This window comes from Strongylocentrotus purpuratus, unplaced genomic scaffold, assembly GCF_000002235.5.
Source record: "Strongylocentrotus purpuratus isolate Spur 01 unplaced genomic scaffold, Spur_5.0 spur5_scaffold_1, whole genome shotgun sequence".
Taxonomy (NCBI): domain Eukaryota; kingdom Metazoa; phylum Echinodermata; class Echinoidea; order Camarodonta; family Strongylocentrotidae; genus Strongylocentrotus; species Strongylocentrotus purpuratus.
In genome coordinates this window covers 1,366,821-1,387,383 of record NW_022145594.1, presented here as the reverse complement: position 1 = coordinate 1,387,383, position 20,563 = coordinate 1,366,821, and the positions used below count along the sequence as shown (strand labels likewise).

The following is a 20,563-nucleotide window of genomic DNA, read 5'->3' as shown; positions in this document are numbered from 1 at the left end:
ATTCTCCCAACGACCATCCAGTAAAACATCTGATCTCATCAATACAATAGTAAAAACTATCCCACCGCTGCCGCTAACTATGACCTCTGGACAAGATCAGAGTGTGTTGACCTCAGTTAAAACAACAGTTCTACAAACACCGACTGTGACCGAATATGAATCCATTGGTAAGAACGGGCCTTTGTCAAGTTGTTTAGGCACAAACGATGTGACTGCTATCCAGGATTCTTCCATCTCTGTCACTTCTGATTCCAATTCACCTCTACTTTCCTCTCTTGGAGCACACTTCATGACTACTGTGGTTACTGTCATTGAGTACACTTCTGTTGCAACAGCCAATGGTGAACTAAACTCACAACGCACTTCCTGGATCACAAAAACGGTATTTATCTCTAAAGAATTGTCTAGCGAAGAATCAACTCAAATTACTGAACGAACAAGTGTTGATCAGTCAGTTTCCACAAAGCTGATAACAAAGACAGAAGTGACACATAGTGTATTTTCTACGCTTTATAGTGATGTAAGAACCCTAGTATTCAGTGCCGCCCCTTTTCAGTCATTTGTGTCTAGTACGCGAGACAGTGCACAAGATTTTTCTGCGTCCTATTCTAGAGTAGGTTCTGGAGATTCCTTACAGACTCTGAATTCGGAATCTCTGACGTCTTCTATTTCTCCTTCACGCACATTAGCAGCTACATATGTCTCTGCTGAAGACACAACCCCATCAACAATGTTTGGAACGCTTACGAACCACTCAGAACACAGCACTCTTCTTACTAATTTCCAAACAGAACTCAACACACTGGTAGACTTATCAAGTGATAGTCTGGACTCTAGATTACCATCTTCAGTCATCTCTCCTCAGCCGAATGCATCAATGTCCTCTCCAGAAGCATCTCAAAGACCTATGTCAGAAGTGCCCATTCGTTCATCTTCTATCCGTGACGATGCAACATCATCATCATCATCGTCGTACTTACAGTTGTCAGTGTCGTCGTATCTTTCATCAGGTTCCCCCACAATTACCACATCCATTGATGGTTCTACAATCTTCCCGACGTCGGCCTTCATATCGCCGTCGTATTCACTTCCGACATCCTCTTCGTGGACGCCTACCCCAAGCCTTCACGTCAGCACACCTCAAGAAACGTCTTCAAATGGTAGGTCTGTGGAGAAGCCGAAAGCGCCTCCTAGTGTTTCCCAAAGCAATACTGTTTATACCCGCACCACAATCCAAGCACTCTCTCAAACGACACCAACACACAAAACTACCACACGCACGTTTAAAATCAGCGATTCAGGACGTTCTTCTGTGGGTGCAGTTTTGCACACGCACGCGTCACTTAATGTTTCTTGGACAAATACCGAAGTCGGAACCACCCAAATTGAAAGCAGTATGCCTTTTCAATTAACAGAAACTGCAGCTCAAACGACATTGGGTAACTCCCTATATCAACCTTGGTCCCACAGTTCACCTGTTGCAGTCACTTCTCCCTTTCACCAAACAATGCAAAGCAATACAGACATTTTATCAACGAAATATCTGTTCATCACTGCACACAATCCTTTTTCGATGGTTAATTCGCCAAGTAACGAGGTGTCAGACATTATCTCAAGCTCAGAAAATGTAGACCAGATGGTTTCACCAAGTCTTTTCGAAAACTCTTTCACTTTTAAAGGCACATCTGACATACTATCTGCAACATTCGTTTATAGTCACACCGAATCAGTCGGAGATATTTCTAAGAAGTCATCTCGATTGATCAACAGCTTTCCTGCTGAACGTTCTAAAACACCAACTGATTCACAAGCAATTCTACCCGTGTCTGAGTCAGGTTCATTAGTGACAATCGCACCCTCCAGCACAGTTCTTAAACATTATAGTATGGAGACAGATTCCAGTGATACACAGTCGGGCTCAGAAATCAAACGAACCGTCCAGTACACCTCGGGGTCAATGGTCTCTCCTGTAACTAGTCAGATTCCTTCAACGGGAGAAGGCTTGATTTCAGTCCATTCGAGCGTCAACCCAATCGACATTTCAACCTATTCCAATGCTGCCAAGGGGCAAGAAACATTGTCTCCCAAAGATGCACTGAACACAAACACCCTTAAATTCTCTGAACTAAAGACAACTGGAATCAAAAGCACTGTTCCCTTGACCACTTCTAACGCCCCCACACTGTCCACTAAGCTAGCCCTTGCGACCACACCTCAAAGCACATACACTGTCCATTGCGATCCCCACGGTCCTGGTGAGGCACTGACACCAAACTGCACAACACCAGTCACACAAGAAACGCCTGTAGAGGGATCCTTCAACGACACACATGTACTGGATGGTAAGTATTCAATTCAATTCAATTCATCTTTATTCAACGATATAAAAAGAAAATAGTACAATACAATAAAACATATTGACATAATCATATACATGTAAAGTCTCTCAATCTTTAGATTAACAGTGAATGTTAATCAACATTATGATTATTCTATTTGAAGCTCTACAATACAATTGTTAATATGACATTCTTGTACAGTCATTTATGCAATCAGCCTCTGTGGGAGACGTTTAATATTATTACCCTTCTTTATAGGGAAATGTTCCTGGATCTATAACAGGTTGTTAACAAAACTGAAATACTGGTATATACAAGTAGATTTGCTTTCTTCAACTTTCGAGACACACTACCGCGCTTATACATTGACATGTCCAAGATATTTTGGGTCTCTGTATGAGGCATGGCTTATAGGAATATGACTTAGAGTAGGTTTAATGGGGAAAAAGGAAGAAAGAATAATGGTTCACATCGTTGATATTTTATATTTGTATGTGGCCCATGTTTGATTAGGGCAATTATTCGATACAGTCATCCGGTAGAACATATCTACGATAGGTAAAAATACATTGAATATACATTTAAAGATGGAGTTGAGTTCTCATCATGCGACTGCATTGTGAAGAAACTGTGTGGAATTGATCAGAAAAAAATAATTATGTAGCATATAAGTATTGTGTGTACTGCAAGGTTCTGGATTCATCAACATGATAAGAAATTTGGTCCAGTCTTGGTAAAGGAACAAGCACTGTACATAGAAAGATGTACATGGAACTGCATAAGCATGTGGCATAAGAATCGGGCCTCGTTTTTAAGCTGTTACTTGTCATATTTAGAATATAAAGGCATTGGAAGAGCCATGCTTTTCAGGGAACGTTTTTTTTCTCTGATGTTCTTTCGCACTGCGTAATTGCACTAATAATGCTCACAAATTAGTTTTCACCTCTCCCCAGAACTCAACATTGTCTTTAAGTTTGATCAATGAATACATGTTTTTTGTTTGCAGAGGTGTGTATGGCAGAGATATACGCAGGACAGAGATGGGAGCAAACACCCGTAGGTCATACAGCAGTTACACAATGTCTTCAAAATCCGTACGGTGAGTTACATGGAATAAGGAAGGAATGGAAGTTGTTGCGGATACAGACGTCTGCGGTTAGAAATTTATATATCCTGTGTAGATTTGTTATTGCAATACCAGCCGGAAATAATTTCACTAACGTGACGTAATTTTCACGTTTTCAATTGCTTTTTTAAGATCGGTATGATATGATAAATGACAGTATTTCACCTCTACCTGAAGATCAAACTAATTCATAAGAATTTGTTTAATGCTTAGCGTAATTATTCTTTACTTTTTTCAACTTTCATGGCCTAGTGTGCTTTCAGGGCTCAAATGTATTCCCTTTTTCTACAATCCTTCTGGAATAGGTTTTAAAACAAAAATCCTTATGTTGTTGTATATTTCCATTTTTTTCCAGAGATAATAACACGACTGTGTTTATCATCTCGTCTATGGGCTGAACCAGACATTGAAGCGTGCTCCATACCTCCCATTGGACAGCAACTTGATGACGTAAGTATACATGAATATCGCCAATGAGGATTAACATAACATGTATATTTAATACACTATTACTCTATTTATCGAGTAGAATCGATGTGTACGATTTAAAGTTGAAAGTATTTACAGTTTAAAGAAAATATCTTTGTTTCCATGATGAAATTCAACGACGTTCGATTAAAACAGGTATAAAGTGGAACCAAGGAGGGGTGGATCAATAATCGCTAAAAATATATAAAGAATGGAAGCAATTAATGTATCTTAGGTCTAATGCAAAGTCTGATCCGGGTATTCTCACAGACGGTGGCACGGGATGGGATACAGTCGCAACTGCACGGCTACCATGCCTATCTCCATGGTGTTCAATACCAACCTACAAATTGATTTTCTTTTTAAAGAGAAAAATAATGATTACCTTTTCCTCGCTATCTCGAGATAACGAGGAAAAGGTAATCATTATCTTTCTCTTCAAAATATTGTCGCGTACAAACGATTTGATATCATCGTCTCCCCAATTCACAAGGAAATTGAAATTTATATCTCAACCACACCAACGAGACCTATACCAAACCAAAAATACCCAACATAAAATCATATTATCGCGAATGACCAATAATAGACCTGTTTGGAATCGCTCTAGAGACGGTCTGGCGGTGTACCTTAATTAGGCCTGACAAGTTAGTGCATAACTCATAATGTATTTTCCGGTCAGTAACGGTGTAGGACAATTTGTCAGAGGGTCCCTTTTGTTGCCACTTCTTTGTACTTACTTTACTTCATTTAGTTGATATCAGTCTCGTATCAGCCGACCATTGAACCACGTGACTTACCGCGATTAGCATATCGCCTATCACGTTCTGCCGAGGAGCTTAACTCCCATTATGACGTCACTGAAGGGACTGACCTGTTGCCTGCCTACGTTGAAGCCATGCAGATTATATCACAGCTACCGAGTAGAGTGGATGAATGCGTGCTTGAATACCAGCTTGAATACGGAAATGTAAGCATGTAGAACATCGAAAATACATATTTGGAAATTTAGTCATGTACTCCTTAGATCCAAACATCATTAAAAAAATACATTTCTTTCTTCACATGACGTTAAAATTGCATCACTTTTTAAATAGCGATGGTTTCGCTATCACTCAAACCAGCAATGCTTGTAAACAGGGGTTTATTTTTACATATTTAACAGAGACAACATAAAGAAAAAAGTTCGATCTATTCTCGCCTTTAAATAAAACACATGTATAAATCCTTCCTTTACACGAGTACAATGAAACATGATCTACCATGCAGAAAAATAAATGCACATCTTCGCAACAACAAAAAGTATATTGTTGCAAATCTGTGTTTGTAAGTCAGGAAGACTATATCGATAACACGAATATAAAAGTATTTACGTTTAAAAGTGTTTCTATAAGTTGTAATGATGTATCTGACCCCCCCCCCCCTTGACCATTCTCATGTCTCTATCTGACCAGCTTTTCCTGCAAGCAGTCGATGCCCTTCTTCTCAAGGAAAACGTCGAGAAATGGAGTCATATAGCAGGAGTAAGATATTTCACATATTAATGAGATATGAAATAAAAAATGATAATAACGGTAGGCACTTAAAAATCCTAAAGAATAATATGAATTATGAACTGGAGTAAGAATACTTCTGTTTTGATGACAAGGAAACACATTTTCAATAGAAATATATTTTTAAAGAACAACAAAACGAGAATCTAAATATATGGCAACATCAAAAACATTTTCTCTCTCTTTTATAATGTCTTCATCACATGCTTTATGGAAAGTTGTTAGTGAGATTCTACAATCAAAGTTGTTTTGACGAATTGAAAAAAATATATTTAATGAAAATATTTTTAGCATGAAAACATGTTCGTGAAAACTATCATTGAGGGTTCTTTTTATTGTTTCACCCATCTGTTATTGTCTAATTATAATGCTAGCTGCTCAGTACATTATGTTCTAAGATGGCTAAGAGTTGATGGATCATTTATTCAATATTTATTTATAATTTGATTTATTTCTCAGGCTGGGGAAGAGGTGGTAAAGCTAATCGAAGCCGTAGATACATTTGCAGCTAGGACCTCAGGCAATGAATGCCATCTCAGTCTGAATCCTACAAGCAGTATCAAGACATTCGAAGGGGTCTACCAAAACATAGGTATTCTATTATTGGGACCCTGCATTATATAGAGTTGCAATTGATTAAAACCAATCGCAACTTGAAATAATAAGCAACTGTGTACTTCAGAGAAAGGAGTTGCTATAAATTTCAATTTTCGATCGACTCGAGTCAATTGTAAGCCCTTATAAGATGAGGTCCAGATATTTCATCATCGTTAGATTTTAATTAAAAAATGAATATTATTATCATCGATAACATTATCATCATCATTATAATTCTGTGATTGTATAGCTTCAGGCACTTTGACCATATTTGCTGCACAGTTTCTGAAGGGAACTCATCATCTGTTAAAATAAAATATTTATTTTCCCGCTCCTCTTCAAAAGAACAAAACGAGGATGCTGAAGCCGCTTTGCACACTATGTTTATGAATATTGTTTCTTTTGTGTAAATAGAAAAATAGGAAATCAAATCTTTCGTTCCCCAAAATGAATCAAGCCCTGTAACCAAACATGAAATTCCGTCTTATTTTGTTTTCATTTCATGAATCTAATCTCAGTTTTCCTGAAGATGCAGTTCAAGACGGAGTCATATGAAGGTGGCATATACTCTGGAGGAGATGCAGAAATAGTTGTCAACTCTAACTTCTATACCTCCAATGGCATGCTCAATGACACAGGTAAGCTTCCCATGCGTATGTGTCCGTGTGCGTGATTGTGCGTGAGAATGTGTGAGTGTGGGGTGGGTTAAGGTTTAAATGTGGTCATCATAAGAGAGCACTATATTGTTTTTTTCTCCCCTGCAGTTTCTGTCATGAAAGTTGAGTTTAAACTCATTTCGGTCCGACCTGGAAACGCAATCTGCATTCCAGCCTATTTCAGATCGTGCATTACATGTATTTAGGACTAGGAGAAAACGAAAGAATATTTAAAGATTGAAGTAAAAATGTAGGGTTTTTCTTCCATTGTTTGACATTTATTGATCACTGGATTTCTCATCTTTATTTTACAATCTTCAGTGACGTCAGTAATAGCTTTTTACCCGACCATTGCTTCTTTGGTAGAAAGGATAAGAACAGGATCAGATCAAAGGTATGTCTCTTGCCTTTTCATTACTTATGTACAATTTTTTGTAAACATAATCTAGCATTCACATCATAAGATACATAGATTGTCTATATTAATTGTCATTGTGTGGAGAAGTGCCGATGGGGTTGTATCAGTCTTTGATAATAACAGAAGAAGGACTGTTTACCTGATCTAGTAAATAGTGAAAATCAGTTGACATGGTTGAAAAGTAAAAAAGGTCGACAATTCAGGCTCGGACGAAATGATGCAACGCTAATCAGACATGAAAGCCTCATAAATTAATGGAGTTCATTCTAAACTTAAATGCAATTGTCTGTTCTGATCAGACCACACCTAACGAATACACATCCAGTTTACTACTAAATTAATCATACCCTTACAATGTTTTGTAATTTGTTTTAAGGAACAAAAATTATGTGAGAAATTGACTTGCCCCGATTTCTGTTTCTTCGGAATATGACGCATAAAAACTCGCATCTAAAGATATTCAACAAAGCCTTTAATTAAACCAGTCCAACTTTCATTCTTGAGTTACGAAAAACACCCCAACAAAAATCAAACTTCAAAGGGGTATAAATAATTTAGTTGTTATCTGTATTTTTCATTTCATTTCAGCGTATCACAGGTATACCCAACAATAGTTACAGCATCAACCATCCATCAGACGACAAGCGACCATAACATCCAGTTCACATCACCATTCTGCATGTCTTTTACAAGTGTACTCCAGGTAATGAATCTTAAAGCCCCACTGCACTACTCATAGCAACTTGCGCCATCTATACAGCCAACAATGCCGAAGCGGTACCCGTTGATCCCCCATGATGCCCTTTTTCTTATGTTAATTGAGAGCTGATTTGATGAGATAACCACCTGCCAGTGACCGTGCAGATGTGCAGATGGGCTTTAATGAATTCTTCCGCAAGTTTGTTTGCATTTTAATTTAGGTGGTAGTTCAAGCTAAATTGGTAATGAAATCAGATAGCAAGGAACGCTAAGAACACAAGGCAACGTAGCGTTCTGTTTTCCCACTTGAATTATTGACAAATGGTACAATACTTCTTAACAGTTATTACAGAACAAGGTTTACTTTGCAAGAGATAACATAAAGATACAGAACTAACGATTGTGATTATTTATTCATACATTTTGATATCTGACTGATCAATGCCAATATACCTATCTTGTTTGCATTTCTTTTCGAAAGTGACGTTCATATCTGAGTTATGTTTGGTTTTCATGCATTGTTCTTTACTTTGTTTATAGGACCAGAGCACAAGCTGGCAATGTGCATTCATCACGAGATCAACGACGTAAGTAAATACCACAAAACTGCTAAACATATAGCATCTGCTGGGATGTATGCACATTTCCATTGCGGTTGAACTAGAATAGAAAATGAAACTGTCAGATGAATGACAAATTGTACAGTAGAAATGCATTACTATGGTTTATGTCGTTCAAACACGTAATATCCTTTGGCAAGATATTTACCTGCATTTGCTACTCTACACCCAGGTGTTAAATGGGTACCCGGTAGGATGCGAACGTTCATGTGGTTGAACGAGCAAGTGTGCGCCTGTAAAATGGCGACTGGCTGGAATGCTCCCCAGGGAGTGGAAAATGTGCACACATTGTGTGCGGGTAAGCCTGAATCCGATGACCGGGGTAATAATATATCTGTAAAGCGCTTAGGTACATCGTTGGATCGGTGTATTGAGCGCTATATAAAAAACCGGATTATTATTATTATTATTATTATTATAGTAAAGAGTAAAATATGAGTAATCGCTTTGTTCTTCCTTGATACGAGTTAATTTATGACCTTACCTGCATATCCTAGAATAAATGAGAGTACAAACTTTAATTCAAAGAATGATTACATAAATTTGATTACTAAACATGGTATGCAACAATGTGTAACTAAATGATTGAATATATTGTACGCTCCTCTTGCTTTCCAGAACTTTCAACCTGTTTTTCATGAGGGACTATCTCGACAAGACCACCTTGGTCTTTTACGGTACCCTTAATTCCATGCATAATGATTTGCATCTCTGCTGTATTTCTGATTTGTATGTGAATATGCTTTTACTGTGATTTTAAAAAAATGAACATAAACTTGAACTTGAACTTGAACGTATAAGCTAAGATCCTTTTCATTGTTTGACCAGGGGTGAGTCGGAATGGTCAACGGAAGGTTGTTGGCTGAAAACAAAGACAAATCACTCCACAACATGTTGCTGCAACCACATGACAACATTCGCGCTACTAGAAATCGATCAGGTAGGATTGTGATGGATTTCATTAAAGGGCATTTCAACACGTGTAATAACTTCATCAGTATGTAAACAGAAAGAAAAGAGAACAGGAATGGCGAAAGTTTGAAATAAATCAGGTCAAGTAATAAGGAAGTTTCGAAATGTAGATTATTAAATCTATGTGAATCACAAATTGTAAATTCGGTCGGTGGATTCAATTATTTTAAATTATTGAATATTTTGTCCGATTTAATTAAACCTTTTACCAGCCTGCTTTTCTAAATTTGCTGCTTTCTTTAAGAATAGTTGTCTGTTAAGGTTGGATTTCCCTTTAAATCACTACGAAAACATTTTTTTTTGTCAAGCAACAAAGGCATGATATTCTCATGATAACATTCAGCAAAAAAAAATGTCATTCATTATTAGCATTAAGCAAGAAATTCTACAAGTGGACAAGTTGGTAAAAAAAAAAAGGGGGGGGGGAGTAGTATATGCCTGATTCGTATACATATATTTCAGAAGCGGGCAAAAATCACATCATTTTTATCACAATAATAAAGTAAACGGTTTCTAGTGATAGATGTTTTGTCTTTTTTTTTTCACTGGTTTTTTTATCTCAGTAAAATAAGAGGTTAAAATACAAAGTAGTGATGGGATGAGATTAAAAAATACTCACTTTTTCTGTTTGCTTATTTTACAGGACGCATCCTCATTCACTATAGACGTTATACACGTTGTCCTTACAGGGGTAGCTTGCTTGGTACTCATCTTAGATATTCTACTGCATTTTGTATTCAGGTAAGGGCAGTGGCGTAGCAATAGGGGGCACAGGGACACGTGCATTCCTCCCCCCCCCCCCCCATCGAGAGATGACAACATAAAAAAGATGAACAAAGATAGATCGAAAGGGGAAGGGGAAGGAAGAAATGACGAAAATAAAACATGCGGACTACCTCCTGCGCCCAAAGCAGTACCTTAGTACATTCGAATTTTATTTTCCGAGGACGACCGCCCCCCTCCCCCTCCCCTCCACCCTATCGTTCCGCTGCCTTCTCAATGGGTGTAGACTAACGCTACGCGGCTCAATAAGGGATAGGGGCAATAGCACTGTTATCCCTTTTCTGGAATCTGGTTTAATGTGGACAATTTTTACCTATAATGCTATTTGCTAAACGTCTTTCGGATGGTGACATTACAGGTCGGTACCCAGACGTAAATAATTATATCTGATTGATATACGTCTGAAAAAGGAAAAAAGAATTACACATACACACACATACTCACGACTTATGATGGGACTTTGTACACGTTGTATTTACTTAGTTCATGTCTTGGCTTGCTTTAATGCCGCGATTCTTACACTAAAGGTCAAATAAATATTGTCAGTTCAAAATCTAACAATACTCTCAGTCGTGTGCCGTTTTAGAATAACCCCACTTACAAAAGATATGCATCAATAAACGGAGATCATAACTGTTCTTGACTTAATATGACTCAGTTTTTTTTTTCTTTCTTCAGTTCTGTCAGTGCTCACCAAAGGTCAAACTAGTATCCATACCACTTTTCTGTTCTGAATAAATCATGAACCAAACGATGCTCAGATCAATACACAATGACATAACCCGTACAATACAATACAGTATGATATTATGACAATTTTATGTCATTTATTGAATCTTTTTTAGATATATTGATGGTGGGATAATTTGTGCGCATGTATCTCAAGACATAGCGAGCATTGTAGCCTTCACATCTGTCATCGTACCATCGATAAAGATCTTTACTGGGGTAAGTAAGATGGCTCCCAACCTGTCACTTGGTATATGTGTTTACAATGTTTTTACTTTTACTTAATTAAGTAAAACCAAGTTGATTGTTGTGCCCTACGCATTTCAGAAAAGCGTATGTTTACGTTAATTGCCTCATAAATACGTAGTCCCCATGTTTAACTTACCTATGATTGTTTTAAATAGTGAAGAAGGAACGATGTCAGATTATTTTTTCTCGGAGGTACCACCTTAAAGTCATTAAGAAAAGTACTGCATAAGTGATTTTAATTTCATGTAAGAATCATATTTTCCACATTCAGTGAAGCAATGTGACATCTACAACAAATATTCGAAACGTTTATCTCAAAAATGTATGCGAGCTACTAGTGTCCGTACAAAACGATTTCCCATTTCTCATTTTTAGATGACTTTAAGGGGTTCTGTTCATGATGAATGTAAAATGGTATGACTGAATATATATATTTTAGGTAACATGCAAAGTATTGGCTGGTCTGACATACTACGGTATCATCTGTCAATTCTTCAAGAACGTAGAGGGCGCAATTTACCTATGTGTGAAGTTATCCACAAGAGGAGGCCAGCATGCAGTGCGTTATTGGCTCTGGCAAATTATTGGATGGAGTAAGTTTCTTTCTTTTTTAAGGGTTTAAATACATTTTATATATACCTGGGATTCATTCATGAGGTTATGTACCAACTGCGAACACACAGGAGGCGCGATAGCTCAGTTGGTAGACCAGCTGTCTCGTAATCCGGTGACCCGGGTTCGAAAGCAAGACGATGCGCAAGTGCCCTTTGGTAAGGCATTAATCCTCTTTACCAGGTCATTACCGCTTTAATAGAGTCACGCGGAAGAGAGATCACTCTAAAGAGATAAAAGCCACCAATCCAGCTCCCTGATATCACTTAACCTGATTATCTATATATGTCCTGTACTATTTTGCCGATGATTATTGTAATGGTATAATTCCACCTGAGGTTGAATCATTGATGAGGTTTAGGGGATGTACACAAATATTTAAAGGGAAACTATCAATGCTGAAAATGTAGTTCTTCCCGTTGATGAATTTATGTACAGGCACACACATACTAATCACAAAATAACAAGGACAAAAGCAACAATAATAAACAAAGATGTGTTTGTTTATTTCTTGCCATTCTTGCATGTGGAATGGCTTAACAGTTTACTGATGAGTTGAGATTATTGCCGTGTAAAAAGTGCACTTGCAGTACCGGCAGTGTCAAAATAATACAGCCAGATCAATAGACCTTTTCCCGGACCTTTTCACATAAAAGAGATATCATCAAGTGAAAGTATGTAACATCTGGCTCTATCTAATGTTCATCTTATTCCCTGACTATTCTGTAAACCAGTCTCTCCCCTCCTACCAATCGGTGTAACCCTGGCATTCTGGATTGATGACTTCGGTGGAGCGAATGGGTGAGTAGTTTATTGAGGATTAGTTGCTCGATCAGAACAAAAGCCTGTAGGAATATATCCCCCCCCCCCCCGCACACACACACACACGGACATACATCTCTCTTTCTCCTCTCTTTCTTCTTCCTTCCTCTAAATCTCTATCCCTCTCTCTTTCTTCTCTCTCTCTCTTATTTCGTTTTTCCTCTGTCTATTACTTCCCCTCGTCTATCCGTCTCTCATCATTCTGTCTCTCACTCTCATACCCCATTCACAGTGGTTTTGAAACTTGTAGCGGCGTTGTAGCGGAGCGGCGACACCGCCATAACACCGCTACAAATGCATTCACAGTAGAAAAGTTATCCCGCTGCAGCAGCGGGATAAATATCATGTACCCATTCACGCTGCAGCGGGTGATTTTTATTACCTCCGTAACAAACACGTGTATGCATGGCTCATGACCCGCGAGTGACCCCGATATGACCGGAAATACTTCAGCGCGGGGTTTTCGATTGCTTGAAATTGTGCGCGCTAGCTGTACTTTACATATTACTTTTTAAAAAACTAGCATTTTTATTGCTTCCAGTCAGAATATTTTAATTTTTTGAAGTGGGAAATATTTTTATTTGGATAATTATAATATCTACATAATAATAAAATCAATTTGAATCCACTGGTTACTTTATTTCTATTTCACTTTATGTTCCCCATTGCTGGAGAAAAGAGGTCAGTGATAGGTAAGTAAACAAATCACACGTGTTTGTCGCGGTGTTATAGCGGAGAGCCTTCACACTGAGTAAACACCGCGACAGCAGCGGGACTGTCCCGCTGCTGTAGCTAGGCGAGCCTAGCGATAGTTTGTCGCGGCGTTATCACGAGGCGGTGTTATCCCGCGATAGTTTATAACGGGTCCGAGCCTTCACACTGAAGACAACACCGCGACAGCAGCGGGACAGTCCCGCTGCTGTCGCGGTGTTTGAGGCCACTGTGAATGGGGTATAATATCCTGTCTATCTCTTTCTCTCTTTCTCTCTTTCTCTCTCTCTCTCTCTCTATCTCTCTTTCTCTCTCTCTCCCTCTCTCTCTCCCTCTCTATCTCTTTCTCTCTCTCTCTCTCTCTTTCTCTCTCCCTCTTTCTAGATGCCATATCTATATTATAGCGATCCTGTCATTCCATCACTTGGTTTCTAGCCTTTACCAGAAGCTCCAATCCAATCATGGTCCTCCTCTCCATTACAGTATACCGAACATGATTAAAACAGTTTGGTGACATTGTAACCACCGTGTGTTCAACTATCAGAGATAGGTTCGATGATTCATGCCGTGTCCACATCGGTTTTCACACTAGAGGAATTAATTTAACAAAATGAAAGGTATTTTAAATGCTTTTCATAACTTTATCAACGGCTATGGCCTTTCTTAATTCTCTATGACTCTTGCAGTTTCACTTTGTTTGGAGCAAAAAGAGACAAATCGCAATGCACAAAGACCAAGATGAAACGTTATTGATAAATTGTTGTACTAAAGATAAGCAAGAAACGAAATACAAATATTTTAATAAAGCAATTTGTTCCTTAATACAACGTAGACGTATTTTAATTAGGAGTACTACGTGAATATAGCACTGGGATTCTGTAAAACATGTTTAAAGCCCGTCTGCACTAATTTGGCCAGGGGGATTAAACCTCCCTTCAAGGTCACTGGCAGGTGGTTATCTCATCAAATCAGATCTCAATTAACATAAGAAAAAGGGGACTAGTGGGGACCAACCGACACCGATTAGGCATAGTTTGCTATATAGAGGGCGCAAGTAGCTATAAGTAGTGCATTGGGGTCTTAAGGAAGATGACATGAGTTAAGTCATGTTCTGTTTCACTTTATCTACTTTCAGTCACTGTTGGTTGCATGAAAACGCACAAATATCAGCTATTGTTGCTACTGCCCTGGTTGCTATGGTGAGTTTTCTAATAATAAACGACTTCAGTTATTTATTGATACTTTTTGTGACACTTTTCATTAATTTAAATAAATCTATTGATATTCTAATTGAGATCCGACCAATGTATTGTATTAAATCAGTCGTTTTCTCTTTTAAAAATGTCTATTTGGATATTTATCAATCTGTTTTGAATATAATTATGTTATATAAATTTTATCAAATTATTGAATGGATATCTATACATTTTGGAGAAATTTTTTCAATATACTTATTTCCAAAGAAAAGTAGAAATATTGGTAATAAAATTATCAAGATTGGAGTACGTATGATGAATACAGTGGTATAGAGTTCAACTATTATTCAAGTTACATACACAATGTATATTTACTTGTAAAATGTGCATATTTTCTCAATTGCTCCGATTGATATTCATTATAAATCAGTAAACGTTTAAGTGTCACATAACAAATTCTATTTTGTTTCCGCAGACGAACATCTGTTTATTGATTGGATTACATCCCCACCTTAGAAGATCTAGAAAAACATTTCCAAGGGGATATTTAAGGACGAAACCTTACAGAAAGGGAATAAGGTAAAATGGTAGAAAATGCTACTTCAACATCCATTTTTAGAACACTCACTAAAATTTGGTGTCATTTAAGCTGTGGACTCTATTAATGATATTAGACATTATTTATACAGGTGCATTCATATTAATATAGAAGATATTACTGACATTTAAATGTTTTTAAACAATAGCCGTTGGCATAAAAACGCGCTCCATCCTGCCGGGGAAGCATATTTTAGAAATAATAAACTGATGTCAGTCTTCAAAAGGTTCCCTTCTCGAAAAGTCACATATTAAGATTTCGATCATCCAGAATCTTTGAATTTCCACCAATTTCAGAATATCCTCATGAAACAAGTAGTTCAGACATTTACTCACTAACGCTTATCATTAGGAAGGAGAGACCCGATGGTCAAAGTTATTAAGTTCGATTTCCCCTCCCATGCACAAGAAAAAGAGACACTATATCTTTCTTCTTTTGTCTCTTTGTTAAAGCTGGTTGGTTGCACATTAAACAAAATTTAAATCCATAATTGAAAATTGTGCACACAGTCTGTGCGGGCAAGTCTTGAATCCAATGAAGGGGGTAATAGTATATCTGTAAAGCGCTTAGAGACATCATAGATGTATTAAAGGTAAAGACCAGTTATGGTCATGCGATTGCATTGTGAAAGGAACGTTGTGGAATCGATCAGAAAAGGTTGATCATCTAGCATCTAGCATCTGCAAGGTTCTGGAATCATCAAAATGATAAGAAATTTGGCCCATTCTTCGTAAAGTTACAAGCACTATACACAAAAAGATGTATATGGGGCTACCCTATATCTCTCACAGACCATGAGAGAAACAAATTTACCAAATATATGAACTAGTAGGCGGTTTCCCGGCAAATTTGTTATCATCATGTATTAGTCAAAACATATTCTTTCACATGATTGGTAATGAGAGCTTCCATTTCATTTTTTGAAATTGGGGCGTTTCCAATACTGGTCTTTACCTTTAAGCGCTATAGAAGCGGAATTATTATTATTTCTCATCCCTCATAGATCTGAGATTCAGTGTAACATGTTGTGTCTGGTAGTCTTGACCCTATGCTGGACATGTGGTCTACTCTTCCTGACCAGGACTACGTCATCCATCTTACGATACATCTTTAGTGCTTTGGCTATCACACAGGTAGGAAAAACAGTTTAAAGAATATTTTAAAACACAAACCTTTATTAGAACTCTTTGTGATTCTACTTTACCATACTTCTATGGCTAATCCAGTTCAGGTATATCGAGCTAGCTATAGAAGTCTACATGCTTCTTTTTTCTTTAATACTATATTGGCTTACCCCAGTTAACCGGTCTATGAAAAGGACACATACAAACCTAGTTTGTTGGGGAAAAAGCACATGTAGAGGTAGGTGTGATGTAACAAATGTGTGACATATTCCTTCGATTTTCCATCTGACAGGTAGTATTCATGGAAGAATATATAGTCACCTTCGATCAGTAGGGGCCAGGGTTTTTTCTCCCTCCCTGAGGTTACTTTTTGGAAGATGTTATGTAAAGATCTACACTTTACTGTATCAATAATTATGTTAACCGATTTCAAAATTTCAATGAAATCACATGAGTGCAGTCTTTTGAGATTGAAATAGAGTATGAGAACTCCTGTGGATGTAACTTTGGGATTATGTTTCCCTTTTTTGTTTCAGAGTTTGGGATTCGTCGTAGCTCATAACTTCGTCTGTTCTCCGATGAAGACTGCGCTCAAACATGCGTCGAGAGAAAGCTGGGTAAGTCAACGTTGGAGGTCTTATTTCTATATACGGACGAAGGGTCTCACTTTATGGATCCAGGATTCTAGACAGTTTTCACATATATTATTGGCAAGTGCAGTTTTTTAGGTTCCCGAAACCTATCGATCCTTCTGTATTATTTGTCTATTTTTAAAGGACATTCAACACAATTTGTGTTGCAAAACTGCTTGAACAAATTCTAGACATACTAGACCAGAGTAGCTTATTTAACATCGTAATCATGCTGCTTTAAAGAAAACGGTTATTTACTTTAAACAGATTTATTCAGTCATATACACAAGTTTATGGGAACAATGTCGGGCAGTATTTGAGTATTGTTTGATATGCTATTTTCTATGTCGTTCAGAGGCAGCACATAGCAGCATCAGTCCCGACCTCTACGTCTGTTTCTCAGATTCGACCGGAGAGGGATATTGGTATGAAGCATCATGATGATCAGACCAGAAGGGAGCATGGCAGCAAGGGAGAAGATGCCATGAGCCGTGTCAAGTCAGAAGTGACTACCAGTGCTAGCTCTGCTTTCAGGTAATCAGCTCATCTTTAGAAAGAATTAACGACTCAAGGAATGGAACAACCTACCACAGGACCCAGCCCAATACCCCTCTATTGATGCCTTCAAGGTGGGATGCAGATGTAATGTCTTCAAGGCCGGGAACGTTTTTTACTTACACATGTATATATGCACCTGCACAACAAGAACACAAATTTAAAATGTTAACATGTGGAATAACAGCATATGTGAATGTCTCCACATTATACACACACAATCAGTATGTTTATCGTTAGCACCTTGAAGCAGCTCTTACACTGAAAGAAGAAGAAGAAGACGAACAAAAATAACGGACGACTTGCAGTACCGGATACAAATAAATGTATAAGTTCCTCAGGCAAGGTGACATACCTAGTTGTACATTGCAAAAAGTGGGGGAAAATAGAGATGTAGATGCATTCATATATATGATGCATTTTAAATAAAACTTAAGCGTGACCCAAAATGTAATACCATTGAAAGATAAACGTTAACACAATTTGGAATATCTATGGTTTCTCATTATTTCAGGTGGCGCATTGAACACTGGAGAAGACGAACGAACGTGAGCAATACAGACCAGAGTCGAAGAACCATGTCTACTTCCATCGGCACCGACTCGAGACGCCTCGGCAGCAGCTCGACTCAACAGCGGGACCGAAGGGACACCTTGTCCATCCCCATTGAGGAAAATGACCTTGACCTTGAACTCACAAGGTCATTGTCAAAGGCAACCTCAAGGTCAGGGCATGTGGGGTATCATATGGGAAGTGTTTGCGGGACGGAGAGAAGTTCCAGGACTGGTAACATAGTCCTGGAGCACATGAGACTAGAACCCCTGAAGCGAGTCTCTTTGGTCGGCAACGAGACCCTGAGAGAAGACCAACATAGAAGATCTCTGGATTACCGGCGAAGCTCCAGGAAGATGTCCTCTACAGATCGGCCATCCCTCTACGACGGTACGATGGACAGCTGGTCTCAGACAGGAAGATACCATGGTCCGAACATCAATACAAGGAAACATTCCTCGTTTGGTGTAACCTCACAAAGGAACACAGCATTGAATGATAGCATGTGTGACCCTTCATCAAATCATAAGAGGAGATATAAGAAAAAGTCTGGCAGAAATACTTCGCGACCACCTAGCCTTTCATCTGAACAACAGGTTTGTAAGAAGAATTTAACAAATGGTTGCATAAAATTGATATCAGTATGATAATTAAAAGTGATTAAATTGTGTATGAATTCATGGTTAACACGTTAAAAATGCATTTTCTTTATAGATAAATGTTTCATTCAATCTCTCTAATTAGCGCTGTTGTATAGATATCTATTTTGATCTATGGGAATGGTTCGTCAACGTTTTAAACAAAAGCGATAGCAAAAATACAATGTAAAAAGAAATCATATTGTCAAAAAATGGCAAACATTTTGATAATTTTCTTTTAAAGATCTAACCATATTAGCGAAACCTTTGCAGCTTTGCCAAGAATATATTTTCCCTTCACCATATTCCAACTATAACATGCCATTTTTCGAATCAGACGTATACAAATATGTTGGTTTTAATTCATTATCTGAAGGCTCCACGTAAGGATGCAGCAAGACAGGAGACTTCGAGAGAACAATACAGCGCTTCTAGGAACTATGAACATCAACTCTGTCCCTGTCCAGAACAAGAGTCAAAGGAATTATCTATGACCTATCATCAGCCTAGAGTGGACAGACACATAGATGTCTCAGGAGGACCGTCCAATATCACCGCCCCAACAATCTACGGACAACTATCCCATCCTTACCCTGGAAGAGATATACAGGGGTCATCTAAGGCATATGACCTTCGAGGAAGAGGACACCTAGATCCTATAAGGATCAAGACAACTGAACAAAGTGGTGTCAGTCAAAGAGAGGAATCAATGGGTCCGTCGTACAAAGGACGTGAAAGGCATATGTATGATGATTTACCAGGGTCAGAAAATAAACCAAGAGGAGAAGTACCAGCAGGAAGCGATGAGAGAAGAGCCAGGACAAGACCCAGAAGAAAAAGGAAGAAGAAATCCCATCCGTCACAAGGGAGTGGTAAAACCTAAGTCTTTGACGTGTTTTTAGTCTTCGGGATTCGATGAGATTGTTGTATTTTCTTATTTTCTTAGAACAACAAAATGATGTCAGAAGGCCTGTATTTGCAATAACTTATTGAAATTGTGTTAAACTATTGAACTTTTTAAGTGTTGTATAATATGCCTTGTGCAACAGTTGATTCTGCTATAATGGTTCACATATATTAATTAATAAAACTATTGGATAGAACCTTTCAACAAAGTCTGAATATTCTTCAAAGATACAATTGTATTACTTTGAAATTGTACATCACATGTATTTTGGGGGTTGTGACACATGTCATTATGGTCATAGAGAGAAGGGCTTTCCGAATATTAGAAGTGAATCTACTCACATTTGTAAATGTAATTTATATATCTGCTAATGTACATGTTGTTATATATTTTATGATATTTGTGACATTCATAAAGGAGAACTAATCTTTGATAGATTATCAGACTTTTATTCACTTTTAGTTTCAAACATTATTTCAGTTCTCAAAGTTTTTCCAGTTATTCTTTCTCAGATTCAATCAAAGTATATGTTATTTTTAACGGTCGTTACGGAATAATGAATACTAATTTTTTTTTTAGCTGATTGATCTTATAATTATTCACATTGGATTCTTGGTCACTGAACAACATGCTTTTATATAGTATACAAAGAGACTGCCAAATGCAGTTTGCAAAATGTAGATACTTTAGATAAAATCTAAGTCAATCAAATACAATAATGCGAACCAAAACCATCAACCAATCATTCAATCAATCAAGCCAAAAAGGAAATAAAAACATCAATACACTTACCAGCAACCAAGCTTTAACCACTCTATCACTAAATCAACTGATCAATGAATAAACCAATCAATCAATTATCCAATCAACCAAGCAATCAGCGAGCAATCAATCAACCAATTAAACAATCAACCCACCAACTAACCAATCAATCAATCAATTAATTGATCAACCAATCAATCAATCAATTGATCTCAACCATCACAATCATCATTTGTGAGTACATT

At 37.7% G+C, this 20,563-nt stretch overlaps 1 protein-coding gene across 1 annotated transcript; it reads left to right on the top strand.

Annotated features, from left to right (window-relative positions):
* The first annotated feature begins 1,622 nt into the window (after positions 1 to 1,622).
* LOC105441149 lies at positions 1,623 to 20,421 on the top strand. The gene is made up of 18 exons (XM_030977505.1): positions 1,623 to 2,342; positions 3,346 to 3,438; positions 3,821 to 3,915; positions 5,388 to 5,456; positions 5,946 to 6,078; positions 6,602 to 6,721; positions 7,061 to 7,133; positions 7,746 to 7,860; positions 8,397 to 8,443; positions 9,305 to 9,306; positions 12,556 to 12,622; positions 14,490 to 14,553; positions 15,026 to 15,129; positions 16,152 to 16,281; positions 16,809 to 16,889; positions 17,260 to 17,438; positions 17,974 to 18,607; positions 19,026 to 20,421. The coding sequence occupies exons 1-18, from the start codon at positions 1,637 to 1,639 to the stop codon at positions 19,530 to 19,532; spliced, it is 3,219 nt and encodes a 1,072-aa protein (XP_030833365.1). The 5' UTR covers positions 1,623 to 1,636; the 3' UTR covers positions 19,533 to 20,421.
* Positions 20,422 to 20,563: the final 142 nt, after the last annotated feature.

What these genes read in the sequence shown, in the direction of transcription:
- LOC105441149 (XM_030977505.1), top strand. Translation starts at nt 1,637, where the DNA reads ATGGTTTCACCAAGTCTTTTCGAAAACTCTTTCACTTTTAAAGGCACA. An exon ending in CTTTTACAAGTGTACTCCAG is followed by an intron (nt 7,861 to 8,396) that starts GTAATGAATCTT and finishes CTTTGTTTATAG; the next exon opens with GACCAGAGCACAAGCTGGCA. An exon ending in ATGCGTCGAGAGAAAGCTGG is followed by an intron (nt 16,890 to 17,259) that starts GTAAGTCAACGT and finishes TATGTCGTTCAG; the next exon opens with AGGCAGCACATAGCAGCATC.